The following is a 14,639-nucleotide window of genomic DNA, read 5'->3' on the forward strand; positions in this document are numbered from 1 at the left end:
ATTTGTTTCTGAATAAATAGAATATTAATCAAATGCACAAGGAAAGTTCAATTTAAAAAGGCAAGAAAAATACTGAGGAAATTATTGTATTTAATATAAAATATAATATTGAGGCAGATACGTCTACACTATTAGTTGACACTGGGCTGTAACAGAGAATGTTTTTGTTGAAACTCATTTTATATATTTATATTAAGGGTGGACAAACAAAAACAATGAACATCATGAACAATATTAAATTACAGCATTTAAATCATGAATTCAAATACATTCCTTCATATAACATTAGTACCATTTCAAGGCCATTATAAAATATTCCAAGGTAAACTACACCACAGGTAGTGATGTCATAATTGATATTTACTTACTCTTTTTCGGCACTGACTATGGCCAACAGCTTGTTCTGTTCTTTGATTTTTCCAGCCAGATTTTCACTGGCAATCCTATTAAACCAAAAAATCAAATATAAATCATTATTGTGACAGAACAAGACACAGTGTGTGGAAACAATGTGTTTACTTACATACATTACTAAATAAGCAACTAAATTTAAAAAACAAGGGATCACACTGCTGGAGAAAATAGGTTAAACATGAAAAGGTCTAGGGCGTAATAATAATAAAAAAAAACGTTTCCATGCCATTAACGTGAAAAGTTGAGAAGTTCACAGCACAAACATTTTTGATTTAATCATGCCCCTAACCAAAGGTGTTAGTTAAAGTGGCAAGTAGAAAGATCCAGCTTACTGTATAAACTACAAAATAAGGACTATTCATTTTTTCAAAAACGCCTATGTTGCAGGAAAAAAAAAATCATTTTTTGGTACTAAGTTAATACTACACTTATATTATCAATATATGTACTTTTGGTTGGTATTGTGGCATGCTCCTCTAACATTAATTTTGAGTTGAGGTCAGTGGATTGCACTGGGGAGACCAATACTTTGATACTTTCAAGCCCTGTTGCTGAGATGTGCTTTAGATCATTGTCATGCAGCTACATTTGATGAGGCCACAACCACTTCAGTCAAGAGAATGTCAGTTATGTTTTCCAGCTGATGCAAAATTAAAACTGCCGCTCACCATGAAGCAACTGTGAACACACAATAGGAATTAATGGAGTGGCAATCTAAAGTTTACACATCCAATTCCAGTTCAATTAACTTAAAATTTACAGTTTTAAAGTCTATGGTTGACAGAATAAAAAGGCTGTGTTCAACAATCTCAAAACATATACTGATAAGTATATTTTAATTAGCAACATTTATTTAATTACATACATCACCAAATAACACAGTTTCAAAGGAAGGGTGCGAATTGTTTCAACTATAACTGCATATTGGGATATAGGGTGATCGAAGGGCAGAATGGTACAGGCATGTAGGAAGTAGAGTTGTGGCAACCATATACTGAAGTGAGAGTTTACATTTGACTATTCACATTGATTTTCTTTCATTTAGTTGGATCACTTAGTTATTAATGGACACCAAACGAGCACCATGGGTCGAATGGCCTCCTCTCGTTTGTAAACTTTCTTATGTTCTTAAATGACAACTGGTCATGTTAGTGTAATTCTAATATATTTAAAAAAAAAAAAAAAAAAAAAAAAAATTGTACTAAGAAAAGTATGCATAAAGATGTTTTTTCATTGTATATGTACAGTTGGAAACTATCAAAAGTAAATTTTATTTGACTTTCTTATAGTAAGACTACTTGTTAGAATTAAAAAAAAAAACAATCTGACATTGAAGTAATAGAAAGACGCAAACACTAGGATACAAAATACTTATGTAAATGTTCCAAAATAACAATTACATGAAATTTCCTGAAATAATACACATATTTTTACATTTAAACTTCAGACTGTGTCCATTGTTCCAGAATCTTAACTGTATAATTACCTTTAAAGAATGGACAAAACAGAAGTACTCCAGTATTTAGTAACAAAACAATTTATAGTAAGTCAGCTGTTATTTAGTCCCACCAAATCAATTTATAGGATATATGCCAGATCTGAGCTTCCTGTTTTTAATTATCTATGTAATACTATCTGTTTTTAACTCTCGTACTTCTTTTAATTGTATTTCTCAAAATATGGAAGAATTACAAAAGGCTAAACTCAACTTGCAACAACCACATATCCAACAGAATGTACTGCGCCAAACAGCTAAAACAAATCATTATGAATATGTTAAATATACTTCTAAAGAAAGGCATGCATAAAGTGTATCGTAAATCATTTAAATTATAATGCAAATTTACTTTAACCTAAATGTTTTCACTTCTGCTACAGCTGCCAACAGTAAAATTGGTTGAAATGCAGACACAAGGTTAGTCATTAATTAAGCTAAACACTCCAAAAGCTGCTCTCACAAAAGTATACAGTTTTCTGAACCCCAAACTGTCTGCTTTGTACCTAAGAAAGAGACAGGTGCAGTAACATATTTCAAGCATTTGGCTTAGCTAACAGGGGCATTGATGTACAACTGTATATGTATGTACATTTAAAATGGAATGGGTCTATTTCCAATCATTTCAAAGTTAATGCAAATGTTAAATATATTAAAACAGTTGTACCGAAGCATATTTTAAAGACAAATGAATCACTGTGTAGTGTAGTACTGTAGAGAAACCATGTACTGTATTTAGTTGTAATCTAGGTGGCATTGGCCTTTGTAAAATGAAGTCAGCTTTAGAATGTAATTTGTCCCAAAATGAGATTAATTGAGGAATAAGGTACTAAGCAGCATTACTAATTAAAGGGATTCTTTAAAAGGAAGGACACAGAATAGATATATGTATAGAATAACCCCCCTGTGCATTGGATTATCTAGATAGGGATAATCAAAACCCCCAGCTGAATTCACTGCAAGAAATCTGGAACGTGCTCCAGTAAGGCTGGAAGAACATTCTGAGAGAAGATGTGGGGGGAAAAATCAAATAAGCATCCCTTGTTGAATTAGTTCAGTCATGCAGTTTAAAGAGGTTACACTGAATACTGGCTTGAAATATTGCCTTTATGGTTTATTCATTATTTTAATGAACCAAAAATTAATCTTATACTTTTACTATGCAATTTATTTCAATTAGACCACAAGATGTGGGTGGTCTCCAATTTTTGTGCAGTATTGTATCCAACAACACGGGAAAATGGCTTCTCAAAGTATTACCTCAGACATATTAATAAAACTGAAGCTCCATGAGTTTAGATCTGAAGCTATAGTTAACATGAAAAATTGACTTTTTCATTACACTAATTTGCTTTGAGTTCTTGTCTGTATTCATGCTGGTTGAGGGAAGGAAAAAAAAGTGTTTAATATAAGTGGCTTTCAATAATGGTGTGTTTGGTGGAGGATGGTTGGCTGATTCCTTCAGATAAGAGGTTAGCTGTAGGACATGTGACCTGAAACACTGACTCATACAGAGGGGAGCAGCATGGTGGGGCCCATTGGCTTTTGGAGGGGAATGGGAATCATATTCAGGGGAGTGAGAGTTTTACCTACTTTTGTTCTTTGATCCACCGATTCACATTTGCAACCACTAACTCGCTTTCCTGACGCAGGCGACTGTTGTCCATTCTCGCCGCTTCCACAGCCTGGTGCACAGTTTCCAGCTGTGGATGAAAACAGATCAAAGGCTAAGATGAACTCCTTAGAATGCACTCTATCTAGAATACTAATAATAGCCTTTACAACTTGTAAAGAATCAAGTCATTTTTCTCCACTCCTTCAAATAATCAGGGTTTCCTTGAACATGCTATTAATTGATTCAGTATGCTAGAAGGAATGCCTAAAGCTTTCCCATGTCTTAGATTTACTAGTTTATTATGCTAACCATACACAAGTCTCCCACTGGTGGTTGGTATAATTCTAATCAGGTGTATTCAATTAAAGATCTCTTGATCCCACTTTTGTTCTTTTGACATGAAAATACAACAGGTTTACTAAGATTGTGTATTAGTTTTAGCTTGAAGCTTAAGAAAAAAAAAAAAAAAAACCTGCATGGGGGATGGAATGCAAAAAGCTTTCATAATTCCTGAAAAGACATTCTTTTAATCAACTTCAGAACACTACCTAGGATGCAGGCAAGGCTCTTTACAACATTTTTATTATGAATATGTAACACATGTGAGTAATCAGAAAAACAAATAAATACACAGTTTACCATACTTGTGGTAAAAAATAAAAATAAAAAAGATTAACATTACTTAAAGTGATACCAACATAAGATTTATGGTCTCCAGTAAGTTACATTGTGGTATTAATCCCACAGAAATAGCACAATCGGAAGAATTTATAACTCTAATAACATATTTACATTTAACCATTCATCATGGGTCTCAGGAAGATTAAGGAGTTTAGCAGCAACAGTATCTGAATTAGACCAAATTCCCAAGTAGCTTTTATCTGGGTAAAATTAAACATTAAATAAATATATCCTCTTTCATAGATTTACAAAGTCGATCTAATTAAAATCCAATCATACCTGGATCCTCACACCAAGAGCTAACTCTTCTTATTTACACCGATAAGCAGATATGTTTACACTCCAACTTTGATAGATCGGCAGAAAATGTCTGCGTATCATTCAGCAAAATATTATATACTTTTATAGATCAGAGAAGAGCTAAAGAAGCTCTAGACTAGATCGCAAAAGATTCAACATGGCAAAGAAATCATCCACATAGAAGATCGGGAGATGAAATCAGAAACATTGCTAGCATAACCTGGAAACGAGGTAGACTGGAACAAGTGGAAACATCCTGGGGAGGCCTTCACCCAGCAGTATATCAACAAAGTCTGCTTCTGCTGATTTATATATAGATAGATAGATATATCTATAGATAAATATATATCAGCATATACATACATTACATGATATGGGACAGTGCCCTGTCTAGATGCCAAAAATATTCTATTCGTACCATTTTTGCAGCAAGATTGTGTATCCTGTAATAGTTTAAGCTGTGTGTATTGCTCCAAAGACGCCAGGTGCAGTAGTTCTGTGTAGCTGATTTTTAGAATTGTTATCCAAAGCCATATTTAGAATAGAAGACAAAGAAGCCTGTGATAAAGTTTGGGGTACCTTATAAACCTCACTGATGTCATGCAGTTGCTCAGCAAGCAAAGGGACTAATCTTCTATATGATAGCATGCTCTTTAGACAAGTCTTCCAGGATAGCTGTCTCTGGAGCGCTTCGTTATACCTGAATAACTACTGCGGTATTATTCTAATTAAATTGGGCCTGAGTGTTCCTTGTCCACATATCCATTGAGGGAGTATACTTCTCCCTATCATATATATATATATATATATATATATATATATATATAACCTCTCTTGCCCACTTTCCCCTATTTATATGAAGTACCTGGTTTAACTGAAATGTTGTGTTTTGTGGTCCATTATTATAACCTGTAATGTGTGACCTACCACTTGAAATTACCTGGTATAATGACATATATTATATATTCAGGTGCTTTGTTTGATATCCCAAAGACATACTGCTAGAGTGGCTACTTTAGATTATTCTGTATTTGTGTTCGTATATGAGTTTGTGTGTGTGCGTGTGTGTGGTACTTGCCAACCTGGTAGCGTGGTAAGTTATGGTTAGATCACCTATACAGACACCTCATTCTGCAGGGGAATGATAAAGGCTGATTGATGGATGGATATATGTATTACAGGAAACTACAGCCATTTTAAAGTATATGCAATGTACTATTTACTTATATAATCTTCAAGCACATCTTGAATGTTTTTATCTTTTGTTGTAGTATTACAAATATGAACTCTTTAATAAGAAATTGCCTGGAAAAACTGGCCACATTGCCCTGTAATATTGTCTTAACATCTGGATAACATTGGGCTATATAACACATCTGTACATGCGATGTGTTCACCTCATTTAGTTCAATTCACCCTTCACCCAAAATGTGTGACCAACACATTAAAGAACAGCATTTCTATAACTGAATTAAAAAAATGAATAGCAAACTAAAACATATGAACTAAGTAACGAAAACTAATGAAATCATTAATTTAATAATAATGTGTATAATCATGAATGCTTTTATTTTGTCATTTTAATTTCATTCATAGCCCTTAACTTTGTGATTGTAGTTAACAACTTGTATACAGTCTAATGCAGAACTATTCTAAATGATCAAAACAATCTACAAGGTTTGCAAAAAATTATACATTTCTGCATATAAGAAACAAGAACTATGTGTATTTCTGTCATCTTCTGAACTTAATCTATGCAAACATTAAAAAATAAAAATAAAATATATTGTCCTCACAAACTAAATTATATGTGAAACGTATCTTCATATAACTAGATCCCTGAATTTAAAAATAAATATAAACAAATCAATTAATCTAATACATTGTTTTGGAAAAATAAAAATATTTTTTTCAAAAGCAATGTATTTTAAAGATATTTCTCAAACCCTATCCAGATCAGATTTCAGTAGAAGTTCTAAACATGTTTGGTGTCCCTAGGGAAGCATATTCTGTAACATAATCTTTAGGGTTACATAGATCTGCAAGAATGCTGAGGAACATTTACTAAGTGTGTGTCTATCATCTCCAACCATTTTGACATACAATTACATTGAGAATACAAGGTAAATACCAATATATATTAAGCATTTATAAAGTTATAGTACCTCTGTTTATGTATAGTGGGATTCTTGGTCTTGGAACAAATAAGTTTCAGTAAGTTTCTTCCGAAAGGCAAATTTTCGGTGAATTACAAATTGCGGTTTTAATAAACAGTGCTTACCTCTGCATTTGCTGCCTCCAGTTTTTTTTTCAAATTAAGCTGATCAGTTTTCAGATACTCTACCTGTTTTCAAGAATATTGAATATGTATAAAATTGTTTGTATATTCCAGCTGCCTTTAAGAATAGTGACAGATTATACCATTTATCAAACAATATTAAACCAAAACACATTAAAAGACACTCCATGTCATAATGTAAACTCTGTACTGGAAGTTCAGTTTCTCGAATACTTTTTGACTCATGATGTGCGGTGTTTGAACAGACATAAATTAATTTGTGTTTTTGTTAACAACAGAATCTCACCTCCTCAACTTTGCATCTGTATTTCTCTTGTAGAGTTTCTGTCTCTGTTTTTAAAATAACCAACTGTTCTTCCTTGTTTGCAAGATCTTTGATGTTTTCTTGGCTTATTATTTGTGTCTGATGTAGCTGCTTAGTTAACTCAGACATTTTCTCTTCATGCCTCTGCACCTGAGAGAAGAATAAACAGGTTTAAACAAATTAAAAATGGAGAGAAAGTCTGTTGAATTTATCTTCATACATTCATATCAATCACACAATACAAAACTCTTTGGCTGCGTTTCATATGTTTCACATGCTAAGATCTATAATAATAGCTATTTTGAACTGATGACAGGTCTCTATCGTACATGTAAAATATACTATCAATAACTATTTTAACAATGTTGAGAAGAACATCAGCTCAGATTAAATATATAAATACATAATTCACATTCAAAGAAAAATACTAAACACAGTCCTAAGGGGTCTGACACCCATATGCTGTCTTACACAAACAGAGACACACAATATTCTACACACATGTGCAGTCATGGGAACAGAGCATGCCGATAAAGTGAACGATTACCAAAACTAAACTGCAAACTTGTGCGCGTGAGGCTGTGATCACACTAGCTGCCTTTCAAAGCTGTTCAGAACCTTTCTTCTCCCAGCACATAAAGTAACACATTAATTCAGCATTAATTATAGAACATGTCAAACTGCATTTCAGTCAACGCTCCCCCCGAGTCTCTGGAGCTTTCTTAATGACAGTAATTACAAGTCATAAAAAGAATCATCTAAAATTAACATTTCTCTTATGTCTTGATAGGAAAATGTAAATAGCAGAGCAGTACAGATGTTTTGATTAGAAAAATTTACACATCTTTCTTTTGTTTCAATGTGTGTCATACCTAACAATGATAACTTGACAAAAGCAGCAGATGTTTAATTTCTCCAAGGAGTGCAATGCAGAATGTATTAAGAGGTGTGAACCTGCTTAACATTTAGATTGTTTTTCATGGTGGGGGGGTGGGGGGGCTCTGTAGCATTGTAATCATCATGTTAAAAATAAAAATAAAAAATAAATTATATATATATATATATACAGACATATATATATATATATATATATATATATATATATATATATATATACATATATATAAAAACAATAATATTCTTTTATAAACACAGTAACTACACAATAGTAATATAATAACTAACGATAGTAATAACTAACAGTAGTCATATGCTTAAGTATTAATTTAGAGTGGTTACATAATTAATTATTTCTAACTCACATTCCTAAGTAAACTAAAATATCCTTCTGCTTATCTGTTGTTTTCTCACTATCCTTTATAGCTAAAAAAATGAATTAAAAGGCTACAGAAAGGTTTAGTCTTGACAATAATGCAAGTGAGAATGCAACTGAATGCAAATGGTCCTCCATCTTCTGATAAATAAGATGTAGGTATTGAAGATAAAATAATGCCAACATAAAAGCAAATTTAAAACAATTGCTACAAAGAACAGACAATGGAAATTAGTTGATCTAGAACATAGATGCACTATGCAATATTTATTTCTGTAGTAAATAAACTCTTTTGCAGAACAGTTTATTAATAATTTCCTGTTTCCCTCTCTCTCTCTCTCTGTATATATATATATTTATATTAATAAAGGCTGCAGTTGGTAATCCCATCTGATTACCTCTAACCTTCCAGCTAAAGCACACAGTGTGTAGTAGCTCCTCAGAAGGACATCACACTGTCACCTGGTATGATGTTTGACAGCTTATTCTGTTGCATCAAGCCAGCACAAAATTACTTTTTACAAATCCATTCCTAGTTAATAACCAAAGGCAATAATGGCATTCTGTATGAGCAAGTACATGGAGAAGCAAAATGAAGCAGCAGAGAGGAAAAGATTAAAGAGTGACGATTATGAAGAGGAGATCAAAAAAAAAAACAAGTCTTGCAGCTCAGTACAATGTTTCAATTATAATACCACGCAGAGAGCACTATATACCACTTTAGAAAACCCACTCTGCGATTCCAAGAAACACAGGGGAAAATTTCTATTGTGTTTATACTAGATGCTTTCTTAGTCTATTTGAAACAGATCAACATTTCAAATTTTCTTTTATAAAGTGCTTGCAGGACTCCCCAGGGAGACGCCACAGACTTATCCTTTTTTTATAAGCGTATTATAATTCCCTTTTCTACTATCTTACACACTAGGTGGAATATATTGATTAACAGATCATCACGTTTCACCCTCACAATATTTTAAAATTTAATCAGACGTTCTGTTAGGGTGCAACGAAAGATCAATATTACTTCTAAGATTTATTCAAATTCATATTATTTCAAGCATTACTCACTGTTGTTTTCAAAGGCATAATTTCTACATATTCTGTGGTCTTCAATAATATTGACAGCCAGCTAGGATTTACATTATTTTGCCACCTAAGCATTATGAATGGCCTTTGTTTCAGTCTGAAGAAGTCACTCAAAGAAAATGACTAAATATGATCAGACAAGATGATATATTTCAAGAAATCTGCCAAATGTTCATATATACAAGAATAGAAACTAAATGGCATTAGGTGAAGTCTCATCCTAACTCCATTGATGTTGGTCTGCACAATGTCTGCTTCTGGAAGATGAACCAGCTACCAAACACTATGGTATTGTTAGGGTAATTGAGACCTAAGGGTGCAAAAACACGTCACACTACAGATTAATGGCATAGATCTATTGGAATAATTGACCAATGAAGCCTGCAAAAATACTCAAGTGGTGCAATATCAAAGGATTAAAACCTATAGAGTGCTACCCCTGATCACAATGTTACCATTCAGCACTTTCAATAGAACGACTTCTCATCAGATTCTCTATTTGTGTCACTCCAGATGTTAAATTCACTTCATACTAAACAACTTGATACCAAAATATATAAACTGTCTGTTGTATTCAAACCATTCCCCTCCCCTCCCCTCCCCCTACTGCTTCAAGTGAAATTTGTGTCAAGTTCTTTAAGTCAGATGGAATTTCTACATCTGGAGACATCCAGATGGGATGAAAAGAAGATGACATATACAGACAACTGTGAAGACATTTAAATAAATTTGTGAACTGGTATAATATGTCACACTTCTGTTACTGGGAAAATGGAAATTGTGGGTCAGAATCTAAATGCAATATTCTAGAAAATTCAAAGCGGAATCTGTAAGACGCATCCAAGGGATGTATTGCTGGCAGTATTATAATAATTCCAGGGTATACCAAAGGGTTAACAGAAGCTGGTGTACGTACAGCACAATAACTAATGAAGTGCTTAGTCCTCCAGCCAGCCAGTCAATCTCCTGATCCCAATGCAATTGAGGACTATTAGATCAGTCTGAACATACTGGTTTTATTGGCAGAATATCATAGCAAGAAATATGAACACAGGAGAGGCACCAAATTCAAGATAAATAAATATATATATATATATATATATATATATATATATATATATAGTGAGGGAAAAAAGTATTTGATCCCCTGCTGATTTTGTATGTTTGCCCACTGACAAAGAAATGATCAGTCTATAATTTTAATGGTAGGTGTATTTTAACAGTGAGAGACAGAATAACAACACAAAAATCCAGAAAAACGTATTTCAAAAAAGTTATAAATTGATTTGCATGTTAATGAGGGAAATAAGTATTTGATCCCCTATCAGTCAGCAAGATTTCTGGCTCCCAGGTGTCTTTTATACAGGTAACGAGCTGAGATTAGGATCAGCTCGTTACCTGTATAAAAGACACCTGTCCAGAGAAGCAATCAATCAATCAGATTCCAAACTCTCTACCATGGCCAAGACCAACGAGCTGTCCAAGGATGTCAGGGACAAGATCGTAGACCTACACAAGGCTGGAATGGGCTACAAGACCATCGCCAAGCAGCTTGGTGAGAAGGTGACAACAGTTGGTGCGATTATTCGCAAATGGAAGAAACACAAAATTACTGTCAGTCTCCCTCGGTCTGGGGCTCCATGCAAGATCTCACCTCGTGGAGTTTCAATGATCATGAGAACGGTGAGGAATCAGCCCAGAACTACACGGGAGGATCTTGTTAATGATCTCAAGGCAGCTGGGACCATAGTCACCAAGAAAACAATTGGTAACACACTATGCCGTGAAGGACTGAAATCCTGCAGTGCCCGCAAGGTTCCCCTGCTCAAGAAAGCACATGTACAGGCCCGTCTGAAGTTTGCCAATGAACATCTGAATGATTCAGAGGAGAACTGGGTGAAAGTGTTGTGGTCAGATGAGACCAAAATCGAGCTCTTTGGCATCAACTCAACTTGCCGTGTTTGGAGGAGGAGGAATGACCCCAAGAACACCATCCCCACCGTCAAACATGGAGGTGGAAACATTATGCTTTGGGGGTGTCTTTCTGCTAAGGGGACAGGACAACTGCACCGCATCAAAGGGATGATGGACGGGGCCATGTACCGTCAAATCTTGGGTGAGAACCTCCTTCCCTCAGCCAGGGCATTGAAAATGGGTCGTGGATGGGTATTCCAGCATGACAATGACCCAAAACACACAGCCAAGGCAACAAAGGAGTGGCTCAAGAAGAAGCACATTAAGGTCCTGGAGTGGCCTAGCCAGTCTCCAGACCTTAATCCCATAGAAAATCTGTGGAGGGAGCTGAAGGTTCGAGTTGCCAAACGTCAGCCTCGAAACCTTAATGACTTGTAGAGGATCTGCAAAGAGGAGTGGGACAAAATCCCTCCTGAGATGTGTGGCCAACTACAAGAAACGTCTGACCTCTGTGATTGCCAACAAGGGTTTTGCCACCAAGTACTAAGTCGAAGGGGTCAAATACTTATTTCCCTCATTAACATGCAATCAATGTGTTTTTCTGGATTTTTTTGTTATTCTGTCTCTCACTGTTAAAATACACCTACCATTATAATTATAGACTGATCATTTCTTTGTCAGTGGGCAAATATACAAAATCAGCAGGGGATCAAATACTTTTTTCCCTCACGGTATATATATATAAATATATTAAAGTTATATGATTCTAAAATAGACACCACAAATATACACGTTTCAATTCTGACAAAGGCTCCAAGTTCTTATGATGCAATACTGAAATACAGCAAAGATAAAAAAGTATTTTACCTCTGATCCACCTATAACCTATGCAAAATAAGGACCACACAATAAAATAAAGGTACAAATCTGGCAAATTTATGTTATGTTATTTAAAGGCAAATAAAACAACACATAACAACCAAAATAATACATTACACAAGAAGGTGCTTTGGTTATATAATGCATAATCACTGTCAAAAACAACCTACTAAATATATAATTATTTGTGAGGTAAATAGTGGCAAAGTATTATAGAGCTTATTTTCAAGTCAGAATAATGACCACAGAAGTCCATGATACATCAGAATTATGCTGACATGAGTATAATACAAAAAACTAAAAAATGGCGTCATTAAGTTACACAATAAAGACAAAAGCAATACAGAATAGTGAACTGCAAAGGGGTACCGGGCTTTATACTGCTTGGTTTTTTTAATATTTGATATGAGAATGTGATTTTGACATACAGCAACCCCTTCATTTTACATTGCTGATGCAGAAGAGCTGATAGTTTTATATTTGACATCACTGGTTTTCCAAAAACATACTGTTATTTGGAAGATGTGATAAAGCTTTTAACACTAAAATATGACTTTTTCCACAATATATGTCTTTATTAAGTAAGAAACAACATTTTGTTAAGTGCATCTGGTTTAATTATATATTTTTCCCATATTTGTGATATAATGTTATAATATATTGATGTTTTGCTAAGAAAAACAAATTATTTCAGTAAACTTAATTGATAAATGTGACATGAATAAGTTAATGGCACAAATATTTTATAAAAGCTTTTCTATTCTGAAGACTTCTTTGCAAATGTTTAAGAGTTAGATGGAGAATAGAATATTTAAAAATTAAAAAAGCCCAAAAGGAAAGTTTACACTTATTCAGTTTCATGTGCATCTCTGAAATTATCACAATACTATAATAATAATAATAATAATAATAAAATCTGTCACATAAATTGAGCTTCAAAATACAATTACACAGAATATTATACATTTACATTATATACATTTGTATATAGATTTTTTCCACTGTTAAGTGTTATGTTTTGTTCCAATTAACACTTTTTATTTCCAATACTGTTCCTTCCCATTTGTGTCTGTCACTGAAGGTATATTAAAAAATATTAATTCAGGGTATGGACAAAAAATGTTATTAAAAATGGATGGTTCCAGTCTAATTAAAATACCCAATGGTTCCAAATTAATTTAAATATGTATGTATTTAATATGAAGTGGTTCTAAATTAAACATACCTACACTTGTGTTCATCCTACTTCAGCCACTTCAGTCTTCTTTTTATCATCTCCACAGAACTTAAATAATAAATCACATGGGGTATACTACAGGTTTGAAGTGAAACTCTGGGTTATACCTGTGTGTATTTCATAATCAAGTCACCAAAAAAAAAAACATAAAAAGCCCAATTTAAGACGCAGACGATGCAATGACTTTTTTATGCAGATAATGCATGGCACCAGAGCTGAAAACCTGAGGTGAATATAGGTAAACTTTTGCTTATGAGAAAAGTATGAAGTAGATCCTTCACATGCTTAGTTCTTTCTTTGGTATTCAGTAGGGAGCTGCACAGCTACTTATTGAACTGGTGTCCACTGGAGCACAGGAAATTCCTTATTAATAGTACTAATGTATATTTTAATTGCAGCTACACACATTGCCACTTCAGACAGAATCAAATTGGTCTCCATATGCCTTAACACTAGAACTGCTGGATGTTTCGCATACAACTACCACGAGCCGTCAATTTGACACCATATATTAAAATAAAAAAATAAAAAAATGAATATTATATTGCAAGATCAAACAATCCGATTTTAATCACAGATTTATCAAGTCATGCAATTTTCATTGGCCAGAGCAGTTCATCTCCTTGTTCTTCACTGAAATGAAGCAACAACACACAGACTAACTACAAGGGAAGATAAAATGCACGGTGCCTTGCAGAAAGTGAAATCAGGTTATTCTTGACTAATGATACGTTTTGATAAAGCTGGTCAACTATAGCTTGTGATTCAAGTGTCACATTGTGTTTTACATGGCTAGGATTCCTTGTGTTATGACCCCCTTGCAACCAGAGGACTTTTATTTGTGCTGTCTTTTTTGCTTTTCCCCCTACAGCAATGTGAAGGGGAGCGTATTGCGGGATACAACTGTTTGTTCCGCCATAGCATTCGAGAATGTGGTGGTTATTAATAAATCCATTATCTTGCGCCTTTGTAAAGTCACATATCTTTCTTTCTCTCTTAGTTGCTTAAAAGTCACATAAAACACTCACATGGCTTATTTGTGTCTAATAGGTGTCTAATGATGTAGACTCATTGGAACATTGGAAGAAAGTCACAAATTAAACCTAACAATCTCTTTTCAAATGTGGCCTAATTCATAC

At 33.9% G+C, this 14,639-nt stretch overlaps 1 protein-coding gene across 3 annotated transcripts in view; it reads right to left on the reverse strand.

The window, feature by feature from the left end:
• Positions 1-14,639, reverse strand: part of LOC136767682 (polyamine-modulated factor 1-binding protein 1) — a 115,414-nt gene that overhangs the window by 39,093 nt on the left and 61,682 nt on the right. For 2 of the 3 annotated variants that reach the window (XM_066721647.1, XM_066721631.1), the window contains 4 exons: positions 7,091-7,258; positions 6,787-6,849; positions 3,503-3,612; positions 369-443 (listed from right to left, as the gene is read on the reverse strand). In XM_066721647.1, coding sequence (XP_066577744.1) covers positions 369-443; positions 3,503-3,612; positions 6,787-6,849; positions 7,091-7,258 — 416 coding nt within the window. The remainder of the gene's footprint in view (positions 1-368; positions 444-3,502; positions 3,613-6,786; positions 6,850-7,090; positions 7,259-14,639) is intronic. The other variant, XM_066721640.1, reaches the window with a different exon arrangement.

This window comes from Amia ocellicauda, chromosome 2 (genome assembly GCF_036373705.1).
Source record: "Amia ocellicauda isolate fAmiCal2 chromosome 2, fAmiCal2.hap1, whole genome shotgun sequence".
Taxonomy (NCBI): domain Eukaryota; kingdom Metazoa; phylum Chordata; class Actinopteri; order Amiiformes; family Amiidae; genus Amia; species Amia ocellicauda.